This window comes from Uloborus diversus, chromosome 9 (genome assembly GCF_026930045.1).
Source record: "Uloborus diversus isolate 005 chromosome 9, Udiv.v.3.1, whole genome shotgun sequence".
Lineage (NCBI taxonomy): Eukaryota > Metazoa > Arthropoda > Arachnida > Araneae > Uloboridae > Uloborus > Uloborus diversus.
In genome coordinates this window covers 106,658,040-106,673,166 of record NC_072739.1, presented here as the reverse complement: position 1 = coordinate 106,673,166, position 15,127 = coordinate 106,658,040, and the positions used below count along the sequence as shown (strand labels likewise).

General features: G+C 31.8%; 1 protein-coding gene across 1 annotated transcript in view; it reads right to left on the bottom strand.

Moving 5' to 3' along the window:
• LOC129230420 (uncharacterized) overlaps nt 1-15,127 on the bottom strand; it is a 263,650-nt gene that overhangs the window by 29,157 nt on the left and 219,366 nt on the right. Inside the window, exons 36-39 of the mRNA XM_054864820.1 lie at nt 13,429-13,544; nt 9,167-9,234; nt 9,011-9,077; nt 3,569-3,817 (exon numbers count right to left, since the gene is read on the bottom strand). Coding sequence (XP_054720795.1) covers nt 3,569-3,817; nt 9,011-9,077; nt 9,167-9,234; nt 13,429-13,544 — 500 coding nt within the window. The remainder of the gene's footprint in view (nt 1-3,568; nt 3,818-9,010; nt 9,078-9,166; nt 9,235-13,428; nt 13,545-15,127) is intronic.

The following is a 15,127-nucleotide window of genomic DNA, read 5'->3' as shown; positions in this document are numbered from 1 at the left end:
CGGGGAGGGCAGGCGGGGCTACTGCCCCGGGGCCTCCACAACAAAGGGGCCCCCCACAATAAATTTTTTACAAAATATCCTAACTTTCACGAGTCAAAAATATCGGATATATACATATGTATCAAAATATTCGGATATATATCAAAGTATCGGATATTTTCGAAAATATGATGATCTTTTCGAACCCTGATTAGGGGCCTCCACTCCTTCGTTGCCTCAGGGCCTTCACACTTCCAAATCCGACCCTGTCACCCCTGATCATGTTTTTAATTGTCAGACCATTATTCGCTCCCTTTTCCAACTTGGAACACCACCAATTGAAATTCTGTACAGCCATCGGGCTCTAGAATTAGCAGATCTTGTTATCTACTTATTTATTTATTATTCCTTTCAAGTGTCTCAAATACTAATTGTTTAAATATATTTAATTTTTTAATATTGTGTTTTAGTTTGTTTTAGTAGGATAGGGGTCATGTCACACAATAAATTCTCACCTCTGTTACCTAAACACAAAATGCCATTCTTCATTAACACGTAGCAGTAATGATATGAAATTTTATTTTCCTTGATACAATGGAGCCCCCTTGTTTATTTTCAGTCATAAAAAAAAAAAAAAAAAAAAAATTGTGAGATTTTTGTTGAAAAACAAGAAGATGGATTTTGCTTTAAAAACTAAGTGTGATTATTGAGACTTCTCTACTTCATGAACTTGAATTTCAGGGATGTAAATTAATGTAGAAAACGAAGTGAACATGTTTTCGCATGCTTAACATGTGCAGATTGTAGCAACAAAGTAACAAAATATTTCCCTGAAAAATATATCCATTAGGCTTATATTATGGAAAATTCCTCACCTCAGTGAATCTCACTTCCATGCCAAACCTTATAACTGCCATTATTTTTGAGGTGAAAATAACTGATGGAGGAGAAATACATCAAACTTAGGCATTCTACCGAAATTATAATAATTTGCCAGTATATTCTCAAATTTACTAAATACAGTAGAATATCTTTATAACGCCGACCTGTATAACGCAATTCTCTATAAACCGCACAACTTTTCAGAAGTAAACAATTAGTTTTGAAGTTTAAAAAATACCTCTGTTTTGCCTTGCAAACATAAAAATTGTTAGGAAAATTAAATTTTGAATCACTTTTTCATCTTAATTCAAAGCTTTTAAATGAAACTTAGCATTCACAGTAAAATGAAAATACCAGATGGTTCTTGAAAATGCAGCTGTTTTGCAAACCATGAAGCTAGCAGAAGTGCAGGATATTTCATTTCCTTCTAATAAAGAAACATATTTATTTGTGAATGACTCATTGTATAATTAGTGCTTTAATACTCACTACAGATAACATTCATTCTGAATGGCTAATATATAGATATATTTTGAATATTAGTTGTAAAATTTGTGAAATGACCTATATAACGCCAAAACCTGCATAACGCAAAAACTCTGGTCCCAAGGTGTGCGTTATAATGGTCTTCTACTGTACTATTTTTAGCACACATTTGAACTAAAAGGATAACAGCTAATTAGCCGTACTTTAAGTAGGAGAGCTTAATATTATACAAATACAAAAGTGACGACCAGCAACAGGCTCTGGGCCCAGCTAGACTGGTCCTAGTCAATTTACAATCGCCAGTGAAGATCAATGGCCCTCTTAAAACTATCTACTCCCTTGCTCATTACCACCTCTTTCGGTAAACTGTTCCAAGGTTCCACTACCCTGCTATAATAATAATTTTTACTAATATCCATGTTAGCCTGAGATTTAAATAGCTTAAAACAATGACCCCCTTGTCCTGTTTTCAGTGCTTAACTTCAGCCCCGTAACATCTTTCATTTTAATAAATTTAATAAAATTATGGAGACTTTGCATGAATAAATTTAACGACAAAGATTTGAATGTAAAAGGGGTTTCAAAAATATAAGCACAGATCACTAAAATTGAGACTGTATACGCCCAAAGTTTGGAGTTCGGAAACCCGGCAAAGCAAAAAAGACATATTTAGATTACTATTATTATTTTTTTAAAGCAATAAGTAAATAACACACCTACAACTTTTAGGGGCAAAGAATTATTTAAAAGAGGCATAAGTTTGTTTTATCTTATAAGTGATGATAAACATTCCTTGCAGTAAATAAAATAAGGAAGTTTGGAAAAAAACTGCCTACGTTTTACAATATTTTTCGGGAAATAAAAGATTTTAAAAAAAGGAAAATGAAAAAACATGTTTAAAAAAATGATAGGATGTACAGTCGACTCCCGCTACAACGCGATCCAACTTACGCGAAATGGCTATAACGCGATCCCCCCCCCCCCCGATAAAGAATTTTATTCCTAACGCGAATTCTTCACCCGCAGCATGAAAATTTTTCGAAGGGAATTGCGGTTTTTTCGAGAATGGACTTTTATCCCTTTGGCATTACTGAGAGCGGAAGTTCCCACACTGTACTAGTCTGAACATCGCTTCTACAAATAACTACTATTCGTTTTCCATTTATTTTTTTCATTCTATATGGAAAAGTTGATGAAATATTATGACACCTAAGAGCGCTGTTCCATTTAAGGTTTGTGAAGATAGAAGGAAAGAGAGAAAGTTTCTCAACAACTATAGTGCATTTGTTTTTCTTACTACATAATGTACGTACCGTAGTGGTTAATTTTACGTCTTCCTTTCCCACTGATCATTGATTTTTTGCATCGTAGCACACAGTTTTTTATGTTAAATAAAACGTTACAATAAATAAAAATTTAATTTTTTATTTAAGAAACAGTAATGTATAGTTAAGAAAAGGTTTTTTAACAGTTTCAGGTGGTGTTTTACAAGTGTCTTTAATCGTATGGGTATGTTTATAAAAGTTTTTACACATACCCTTTTTCACAAGGCGAAATTTCAACTTACGCGAAGGGTCTTGGAACGCATCCCTCGGGTAAGTCGGGACTCAACTGTATTGAATTTTCATACATCCTATAATTTATATGAAAACGTTTTATTTTTGCCTACCTTTTACCTTGGGGATTTTCCCCCAAATTTTAATTAGTATAAAATCTCCTTTTAAGGTAATTTTGCTGTGCTGAGAAAAATTTCGGAAAAATTTACTTCATTAGGGAGTTTAGGCAAAGAGACCAAAATGCGAGAGTTTCCAAAACAAATTGAGATAATTGGAAGTTATGTCAAGATGATGCTAGGTCTTATTTGTCAACCTGATCTTTCCCTGCTCTGCAGTGGGAAGCTAAAGGGCGATGTCTGCAAACTTTTCATTTTCTTTTGGTTTTTTGTCATCTATTGCACCTTATTGTGCAAAGCTTGCTTATCTGGTTTCCACTAAAATTAAAAGCGTAAAATTCCAGCATTTCCCTATTGTTAATAATATGGAATCCAAAATGTGTTTCTTCAAATACTTCAAAATCTCATTGTTGCAGATACTGCCTTTTTCTTTCCCACGGAAGTACTCTTGCAAGAAATTGTGGCATACAATTTTTTAAAAAAAATGCACATAGTTTAAGCCAGCAACTAATGAAAATACAAGAGAAAATACTTTTAAAATGTACTAACCTTTGAACTATTCGAGTGTGTAGATAATATTTGTTGGATCAACTCCACTTTACTGCATTTCAGGAACATTTCTACAGGGCATATAATTCTTAAGCTCTCAAGGTAGGAAGCACACATGAAAGGTATCAAATAGTCATCAAGGATCTTGGACTCAATGTTGAGAAATTGCGCTGCTACCTTGTTTCCAAATACTGATGCTAAACAAAACAATAATCTACCCTGCTGACTAGCTGACAGATTTTTCAGTTCCTAGTGCAAAAAATGGTGAAAGGTGGAGAGGGAAAGAGAGATTAGCTAACACATTAATTTTTTTTTGTCAATTTTATATTATTAACGAAATTTTGGAAAAAAATGAAGAAAACAAACTGAAAAAACAGGGAAATTGCATTGAAATCCAAAATTGAAATGAAATGGACCGCAAATTTTGTTCTTTGTAACAAGGATTTTGTTGTAATGGAATTCAAGCAATGTAATGGCAATTAAAACAGAACTGAACATTTATTCTTTAAAATTGTTATCTCCTTGTATTTGTTTTATTTGTAACGGGATTTCACAGAAGTAATATATTTAACTTTCAAAACCTAATCCTCCAAATAGTATGCTTGCTCTTCACATTTAATGTCACATTATTCTAACTATAAATTACAATCTTAAACCTTTCATAGTATTCAATAGTAATAATTTTATAGTCACACTATGAATTCTTAAAGGGGGTTGTAGCCCCCCTTTTTTTAAAGCATTATTTCATGCAATACTAAGAAACATATGGGGCCACGGTGGAAGTAAAACTCACCATCTCAATTGCTCCAAACAAAGAAAGGTGTAATAAATGTAAATAAAATGTAATGATATATAACAGATCTAAATGCATAGAAAAGTTTGTACAATTTACAATAAAATAAGGTTACCTAAACACTCTGTAATGAAAGCATTTGTATTCAATCAACAACAAATAAGGAGGTTAAAGGAACATGTCTACCAGCTGCAAAAGGGGATTTCCTACTATTTTTCAGTTCAATAATAAAAAGATGAGTGAAAACCTGCATTTCCGTTAAAAATATCTGTCAAAAGTTAAAGAAATATAATCAGTTTAAGAAAATGAATCTCATACTGTTAATGTGTTAGACAAAAGTTTTATGATATAAAATATTAACTATTTTTATTGAGAAAATTGTTTTAACTGCCCCCCTAACCAGGGCCAAGCGGTCCCTATGTGCCCGATCATGCCGCACCCGATGGCGCCAGAGTCAAAAAGGTGCCAAGCTCTACCTATAAAAAAAAATGGTCAAAAAAAAAAGGGGGGGGGGGAGTTTTTCTCTTACCAAAAAAATAAAACTGAACTTTTCATCAAATCCAGGGCCTGATACTGATCAAGCCAAAATGATGCCCTGGCCCGGGCAAAATTTGGTGCCCCTCTGAAAGAAAATCTCCGCATTTTCATGTGGAAGTTTTCAAAAAAGAAGACAAATAAAGAAATTAACCCTTTTTTGGTATCTCTAAAATTATGGTACCCAGATCCATGAATCTGCTGAACAATGCGTTCATCAGGCCCTGATTATATCCAATAGTGGCGGTGAAATTACACTTGTTATTGAAACAAACAGTCATCTCACTACCTATCTAAAAGCAAAACGTATTGCCTTGATGTGCCTAAATATGCTATTCAAAAAGCCCACTCTTTTACACTGAGAACAAGTGATGCTAATTAATGCATACATTAGTAATTTCCTTCCAAATGTGGAGCCGTGAATGCTATTTCAGTATGTCTATAGTACACAAGGCCAGGGGTGGCAAATAGGGGGGGGGGGGGGGGAGAGGGGATGGTTGCACCCCCAATTTTTTCACTAAGAATAATAATAGATGGGTAAATTCAATTTAGATAACTTAGAAAATCATTTGCCAGCATTTTCAGAACAGGAAAAACTGATTGAGAATTGTTTGCCTTCACTAAAGAAGTAATCACCTCATATGGATTAAATATTTCAAAATTGTGTACTATATGTTATGATGGTGCATCTTGTATGAGATGCCTGCATTGTGTTGAAAACGGGCAATTTTTATGCGCAAATTCCATGTCATTATACATAAATTTTTAAGCTCATATTATAACTCAATGTTTAGCTAGTAAGTGTTCATTGATTCCTTGTACCAGAAACACATTTTAGCAACTTGATGTATTATCTGCTTTCATTGAAATGTTTTGTAAAAATATGCTATTTTTGAAAAACATCCCACATCAAAAAATATCACCTCAACAAATATATCTTGAGGCTCTTTACTTGACAATATCTGAATACACAAGATGGTATTCAAGAGTTAAATCTATAAAAGCCCCCTGGAAGAATGACTGGAAAGCGACCTTTTCATTGAAAGAAAATCTGTTGTTTTCATATGTATGACTTAAGTTTGAATTTTGTTTACTTCATTTATACTGCGGAGCGTTTTTTTGAACAATGCTACACTCTGTCCTAAAAATTTCAATCTGCTAATCTTAATTCTTGGAATTCACAATTGAAACTCTTAGTAATTTTTGCACTAATGCATACTTAAAACCAAGTGTGTGACAGAACTTTCCATAACAGTTTTTACTGTATACCATTGTAGAAGAGGTGACAAAGCCCACATGAATTTGTAGTCAAAATATTAAATCAATATTTTGAATAAAATGAGCAATTCTGTTTCTCAAGAAATTGAGACAGGATTTGATGAGATACATTTATCGTTGGTCTTAAGTTCAATATTATGTAGGTTAGTTATAGAAAAGGAAAAAGAAAATATTACACTTCTAAGTAAAATTTCTAGCATGAGGGAAAAGGAATTGTTTTTGGGAATTGCAACTGTGCTTTGTAATAACACAAAATAAATACCAGTCCAATTTAAAAAGCTTTCTTGGTTATTTTAAAGAAAGGGATCCGAAGGAAATATGTTTTTTTAACATAAATTTCTTGCTCCCTTTTTTTTTTATTGACTGTTTTAACTAGGTCAGTCATTTGAAAGATGACTATTGTATCTCATGAGGTTAGAGAATTACCTTCAAAGGGTAATGATGCAAGCAAGACCTTCATCTTTAAGTATACTGACAATAAAGCAAAGCACTGGATATTGATTAGATATAAGTACAAAATTTTCTCTTCTTCCTTTCTCCAAAAATAACAAAATAAAACTTTACTAAAAAATAAAAACTACCACCATGATATTATGTGAGATTACTTAATTACAAAATAAATTTAAAGTTTTGGTCACAAAAATTTTAATTGTTCTTAACAAACGTAATTATTCTTAACATTAAAACCATTTTATTATCACTTCATGTTAACCAATGCGTATTTTATCCTGTTTTGAGGAAATTCATGTTCAAGAAACTCGACCCCCCCCCCCCCAAACGAAATGCTGAAATACCGCCCCTGCACAAGGCAGTGAGCATATGAGGCGCAAGAGATTTTCTATTCCCCATTTTGGTTTTTGAGGTGATTATGTTGTACTGTAATTTGTGTAATATGTCCTTTTTTGGTTTCTAACTATTTTTTCATGGCAATTCGAACAATGTTATTATACACCTTAAAAATACTGCTAGCCCATTTGCATATATTTTACTTGTGCGGAATATTTGTATATTGTAGACATCAATTTTAATTAACTTTTTAGTTCCAAAAAAGTAAGCGACTTGACCATAGTAACTCGACTCCCCCCCTTTTTTTTCTTTATGTATTTGCTTATTAAAAGAGCTATGGTCAATGAATTTGTTTCAGATATCATGCTCAATGCTGGATAGCTCCTCTGAACTCGAAATAACTTCGAGATATGAAGTAATAAAATATAATAGTGTAAAAAACTAAAAAAAGCACACTTTTATAACAAAATGAATTAAAAAGTAAAAACTAATCTTTGGATGATAGTAATTGACTGAACACTTAATTTTAATATGTTTGGTCAACACTTAATTTGACTAGGACTAGTCTAGCTGGGCCCAGAGCCTGTTGCTGGTCGTCACTTTTGTATTTGTATTAATGTAATAATAATTAAAAAAAAGTGTGGTTCTGTCTATTTGCACTTTTGCATGGACTCAAGACAACTGATAAGAAGCCTCCTATACTTTTTTGTATTTACATTAAAATTAAGTGTTTTGTTAATTACTATCATCCAAAGATTATTTTTAACTTTTTAATTCATTTTGCTACAAAAGCGTGCTTTTTTAGTTTTTTAATCTATTATTTTCTTTTCCTTCTGTTTAGTTGAACTTGTTTTATGACAAAATGTTCATTTCAACATATTTCAAAATCTTTTATATTCATGAAATTTGAACCAAAAAAGTGACAAAAGGTCTTGGGCAGCAATCAAAACATGGTCTCTCAAGCGCCAAAAAAAAAAAAAAAAAAGCCGTTTAAAGTGTAATAGTCGAGCTCTAAAAAAATTCAACTTTGCTGATAAATTGCCTGTTGAGTAATTGTCTAATCCAGATAATCAATCTGATGTATGCGTGCAGAAATCATATTTATATTACTTTGAAAATTTGAGATATATTTTGACAAATGTATTGTTCAACAATGGTCTGATCAGCAATGAATTGCCAATTGAAGGCTCACCTAAATTTTGGCACAAAATTAGTTAAAAATAATTATAACTCATGTTCTAATTATCTTGGAACAATGGAACAAATTTTATCTAATGCAGAGAAATTAAAGGTTTTATAGATATTTTTAAATAACTTTTGCGAGCATTTTTTAATATATTTTTAAAACTTTTTTCTTCACATTGTTGGAATTAAGGCCAAAATATTGACTAAAATTGGAAATACTAACAATTAATAGTTAATTAATGAATTTGATTATAGAATATTGCATTGTCATCGGGTCTGAGGTCGCGTGCCAAATTTCAATAGAATCCGATCGCAGGAAGTGGGCAAAATTTAAGTTGCAAGATTCCGTTGTAAGATACATACATACAGGTGAAGCTAATAAAAGCAGTACAAAAACACACATTGTAATCCAAAATCAAACACAGAACTTTACATTGTTTTTTTTTATAAATTAAATGCCAAACTTATTTTTTGCCATGTCAATTTTTGTCTACAACATCTCATTCCAGGTGTTAACTATATTTTTGCCGGACGCCACTGCATAAAGGAGCGCAAAAGACATTTTCACGATGGCGCCGATCAGGCTTGGCACGGGCCTGCCCCTAACACCTAAAAAAAGCTAAATGAGAATGAGAGAAAAGTGTTGTAAATACTAAAAAAATTATGTCTATTTAACAGGAAATCGGCTCATTTTGTTCTGAATTAACTTTTTTCTTGGCGCAATATTGAGCTCTTTAAAAATTTAATTAAAAAAACGATGGCAGTAAGTAATAAAAAACGACACAAAAGAATTATGAAAATATGAGTGTAAAGAATAAAAAACTAAGGGCTTTTCACCGATCTAAGAAAATAACTATTGTACTCACTTTTGCTGCTGCTTCAGAAATTCTTGGGTAAAATTCTGATGGAATGCCCAGAAGCAAGAACATGGCTCTAAAAAAATTAATAAAAAGGGAAAGAAGGAAAATTTGCAATGTGCTTCAGATACAGTTATTAGAAGAAAAAAATAAGCAACTACATACTTCAACAAATTTTGGTTATCATCACTAGAATCTTCAATAATTTGAATTGTAGGAGAACCTAATATTGACTAAAATTACATAAAGTTGAATTAGCAAAAGTCAAATATAAAACTTATAAATTCATAAATGTTCTCATATAAAGAGAATAAAAAATTTTTCACATGCTCTTTTTCAAATTAAAAATAAATCCATAAAGATTGAAAAAATGAACTTCAAACAGCATTTGTACAAAAATGGTTCTTCAGCAACACAATAATAAATGTTACTTAAAACAGGGGTGAGAGAGCAATATGTACAGAAAGTCTGAAAATCACATAAACTCAAATTTAATATTTTAAATGAAACTTTATATTGTACTTAAAGAACTATACAAATTTGGGAAAATTAAAAAAAAAAAGATATAACCTACTGAAAGTATATACAGGGTGTTCCAATTTAACATGCAAGCAGTGGCGCAGCCACAGGAGGGGTTTTGGGGTTAAAACCCCTCCCAGAACACAAGCACATTCATTTCCTCCATTAAGATCAAGGGAAAAGCAGAGTATTTGAGCTTTTCCAAGCGGAATAGGTTTCAACAAAATATTTTACCGTTTTTAATAATCGGGAAGCAGTCAAAAATTACTTTTCAATTCTTAAATATAAAAGTTGTCCCCCCTGGTATAAGATAGCTAAAATGGTGTCAATAAAGCTCTACAGAGTATCATGGTCCCTCAGCACTTCCATCTCTGCACAACCCCTTTTTAGGGACATCTAGAGAGAGGAAGCCTACCGCACCCGATTTTCTGAGGCTCTTAACCAATTCTCATCGAAAGATCAAAACCGTTATTAGTTAGCATTTGACATTCAAAAATACTTGAATGTATTTTAGGAGGAGCTTTTAAGTGATCTCGCGAAAAACACGCAAAAAATGAATATAAGATTAAAGTAAAACTAATAATATTCTGTGCTTTTCCCACTTTCTTCGTTTCATAGCGACATCAATACGAATTATTAATTGTTTTTAAGAAGTTACTTAGAATGAATAATTACTAATCTGTAGAAATTCTTTGATATTGAATAATTACGCACAAGGGCACCCAAATGCAAAATTTTAAGGGGGGGGGGGGCTCAAAAATTTTCCCCATGGTTTAGCAGAATATTTTCCCCATGGAAACCGATTTTAGTACAGATTAAAGATGTTAAAATTTGATTTTTTATAACTTATTCATTATTGGCTCATATTATTCATTAATGGCTGGAAAAGAAATTTTTTAACATTTTTGTAAAGAAAAAAGCACTAAAAGCAAGGAAGTTCTCATTTATAAGGGGGGGGGGCTTGAGCTCCCCCTACCCCCCTATATGGGCATCCTTGACTACGCATTGTAAATGAATGGGAAAGAAAGCAACAATTTTTGATTTTGAAAACCCCTCCCAGAAAAATTTTCTGGCTGCGCCACTGCATGCAAGACCTTTATTTTTGCAACCGTTTATGCTAGATGCATACTTCTAGTTGCAAAAATGTTGAAAATCAGATGCAGAGTTAAGATATTGAAAGTTTGAAGCAAAAAAAAGAAAAAAAAAGAATTGAGCCAAAAAATACGAAAATTAACTTTTTATACAGGCCATAGGTCCCTTAACTTATATTTAAGAAAATAATCTCCATTGAAAATAACTCCAATACAAACAGCTCGACAATTAATACAACCGGTATTCACCGAGATATGAAACACAGCATTTTGTGACTTACACAACTTAACACTCGCCGTCAATAACACCTTTTGGGAGGAAATATAACGGCTAACAAGGCTTTAAAATTATATGTGTGCGTAGAGTGTTTTTTAAAATTGTACAAGCTTTTGTAAGTGTTTTTGCATATCATGGCATGACATTTGAATATCTCCTTGAGTTTTCGTCGCACAAATATCAAATTTTTTGTGTCAGTAATATTTTTCAATGGAGATTATTTCCCTAAATATAAGTTAGGTGACCTAGAGCATGCAAAAAAGGTTAAATTTTGTATTTTTTGACTCATTTTGTTTCTTAATTCAAGCTTTCACTATCTAAACTCTAATTCCCATTTTGAACAATTTTGCAATTGGAATTATGCATCTAGGATTAACGATTGCAAAAAAAGAGGTCTTGCAGGTTAAGTGGGAACATCCTGCATAAATGCTCGTTAAAATTATATTGCAATAAATACATTCATCAATATGTAAACGATGCAGCAGCTTATATAAGATTTTCTTCAAAAAACTGGCAGAACTTGAGATGGGTGAAATTAAGAATGCAATGTTCGCAAAACAAACTGTCATAAATCAGGCAGAAAATGTTATGGATCTGTTTATCTTTATAAATCAGGACTTCAAGTTTAGTCAACAGTGCAGTATTGCTAGTAACATAGCCAACAAAATGCTTGGGTTTATCAATAGATCTATTCAAACAAATCTAAGAAAGTTCTTCTGCCTTTATATAGGAGTTTAGTAAGACCTCATTTGGAGTATGCTATTCAGTTTTGGTCGCCTTATCTGAAGAAAGATATTTTTGTATTGGAAAGGGTTCAAAGAAGGGTAACTAAATTAGTAAGGGGACTCTCAGATTTAGATTATCATACCAGACTTAATAGGCTTAACATGTATAGCCTGGAGCAAAGGAGAGTCAGAGGGGACATGATTCAGTTATTTAAATTTATCAAAATGAAAGATGTAAATGGATTAAATTTTTGCGGGGAAAGCAGGACAAGGGATCATTGTTTTAAGCTATTTAAATCTCAGGCTAACTTGAAAATCAGGAAAAACTACTACTTTAGCAGGGTCGTGGGTACTTGGAATAGCTTACCGGAAGAGGCGGTAATGAGCAAGGGAGTAGATAGCTTTAAGAGGGCCATTGATCTTCATTGGGGACTAATTGACTAGGACCAGCCTAGCTGGGCCCAGAGCCTGTTGCTGGTCGTCACATTTGTATTTGTATTTAAACCTACTTTCTTTGACATGATTTCACTTCTATAAAATGGAAAATGATTAAAAGTCTGAAAATTTCTTGGAAAATTCAAGAAAGGTCTGAAATTCAAATTAAAGTCTTCAAAATCTCACTCCCATTAAAATTAAAAAAAGCTTTAGTCACTGATGAAAATAGGTCAGAATGTGAGACAGTAAAAAAGTGCTTTTATATTGCATTGGACAAAGAGATTTTCCGTCATGGTTACTTTCTGTTATTTCTTTTGTGATTCAAAGAGATTGGCTGAAAAACACATTTTTAATAAAAAAAACTTTGTATTGCAAGATGCCTAAAAACAATTTTCCCACTTTCAATCTTTCAATATTTTCCCCACTCCCAGAAAAACATAATTTAAGTGTAGATACATATTATGATGGAACTGAGGTCAATCTTTGAAGCAAAAGGGACTAAGGACAGGAAAATAACTAATAGTTCTTCAAAAGGGTTCAGAATGTCCAAAAGAAGTCATTGTTATGTTTGGGAATAGATCATTTCCAAAATTCAGTCTTAAAACAAATCCTTTAAGAAAACAATAAACAGCAAAAAATAGGTTCTTCAGGAAATGATTAATGTTCATAAGCAAAAAAAAAAAAAAAATCTTATAGGCAATCTTTCATCTAGATTAAGTGGTACTTCTAGCTAAGATTTCCGAGTAAGAATTATATATCAGTTTGAATAAAATAAATTTAAATCACAGAATGATTTTTAAAGACATTTTCAAGTAAAATCTTTTGAAAAATATTTTATGTTATTTCTAAATTTGATGTCAGGACACATTCAAAAATGAAATATATTGTATTTACAGCCTTCAGTCAGCAACTCAAGTTATTTAAGTACTAAGATTAATCTGTCATACAGATTACTGCTTTTAGCACTTAAGAATAAATCAGTCTTTAAAATCTTACATTTTATTTTATGCTACAAACTGAAATAAAGAATAAAGAAAATGTTAATGCAATTCTTTTGTGTACTAATTTAGCTGCAAAAATCAAAAATTCAGCACATGGTTTAACACTAAAATACATATAAAAACCAAATGAATTCTTAATTTAAAAAAAAAAATCGGTTTTTAAATTACATTTCAGCAATAGAACATGCTTATGTATCTAAAAATGTTTGCAATACCTTGAGTGAAACAAGCTTTCTAACTAACATATAGAAATTTGTTGGTACTACTTATTTTTAAGAGGTTTTTGACAGTCTTAATTTCTTATTTCATGTGAGCATGTTTGATAATTGAAAAGAAAACAAAAAATTTGAATAAATATGGAACAAAGAAAAGAAGTTACTTCATCCAAATTTGAATCGCAGGGGGAGAAACTCAGCCAGTTGAAAAAAAACTTGGAAAAAATTGCAGTTAGATCAATTTTGGTTTCTTCAGCAATATCAAATGCAACTTTACAAACTGAAAGGAAAACAAAAAAATCTCATTGCATTAGAAAAAATATTGAATGAAAAACTATGGAGCAAGAGGGAATATACACTCTCATTTAAAAACAGACATAAACATAAGAGTATATCATATCATCTTCTACATTTTGCAATAATGAACATCTTTCACTCCAGTTCAAGTTTTTTTTTTTTTTTTTTTTTTCATTTCTATTTTTTTTTTTTGGTAAAGTTTACACTTTTAAAAGCAAATCTTCCAATTATATGTCTATAACAAAGTAGGACATTATCTTTTTTTTTCAACAGTAAATGTCATTTTGATTGGTTATATTATTCTTTTTTTCTCTTCTACAGCTCATTTGAACAACTAATGGAGTTTCACCAGGTAGTCTTTCTCTCCCTGAAAATCTGTGGAATGTACTTAACACTAGACCCCCCTCCTCCCAACCTACTTTTGTATGTTTTTTTTTCCTAATGAAAATACAGTAGAATACCTTTATAACGCCGACCTATTGGATACAATGCTCTATAAACCACACAACGTTTGAGAAACAAAGTTTTAGAGTTAAAAAAAAAGTCTCTGTTCTGCCTTAAAAACAACAATTCTTAGACAAATGATAATTTGAAACAGTTTGCATCTTAATCCAAAGGTTTTAAATTGAAATTAGTGTTTACAGTAAAAAAAGTACCAGATAATTCTTAAAAATGCAGCTGTTATCCAAACCATGAAGCTAAATGAAGAGCAGAATAATTCCTTCTTTTGATAATGAAACACATTTATTTGTGAATGACATATATTATATTGCATAATTAGTATTTTAATACTCATTGAGATTAAAACTTTTCTGAAAAGCAAATATATTCATATATTGTGTATATTATTTTCTAATTTTGTGAAATGATCTATACAAGACCAAAACCTACATAACATAACCTCTGGTCTCAAGGTGTGCATTGGTCTTCCACTGTATTGAATAGTAGTATGAGAAGGGCCTGATTAACTTTGGAAGTAAGGGAAGCTCAATCGTGTTTCAGAGTTCCCCATTTTTTATTAGCTGTAGTTATTTAAAAAAAAATAATACTACACATTGAAACAAAACTGAAAGTATTATTTACAAATGCAGCGGCTTAGCAGAATTAAGATGAAAGTTTATCCCCTTCCCTTTGACATATTGAAATTTTGTACTTTACATAACTGTACATCAGAGCCGAAAGGACAAAAGTTCAAAAATTGCGATTTCCTGTTCATTAGTGCTTTGTGTGTAGAAGTTTATTCCGCATCGAGCTATGTGAGCGTAATTGTTGTAAAGAAATCCATTTCAATTTTTTACCAATGTTAAAAGAGCGCGCGTCCCGTCCTTTGCATGGACCAGAAAAAAGTTTTTCCTCTCTACAGTAAAATTATCAAAATGTGACTTGCGCTCCTCTGGTTCTGAGGTACAGATATGTTTACACTGCAATTCTTAGCAAATAAGGGTGTTTAGTTGTTATATCAGATTTATCATTTCACAAAATTAATAATGTCATAAAAGTACATTGTAACAAGTGTCAAACTAGCTTGCTCCGTCTAAGATCCAGTTGATATTTTCAATGAAAGAA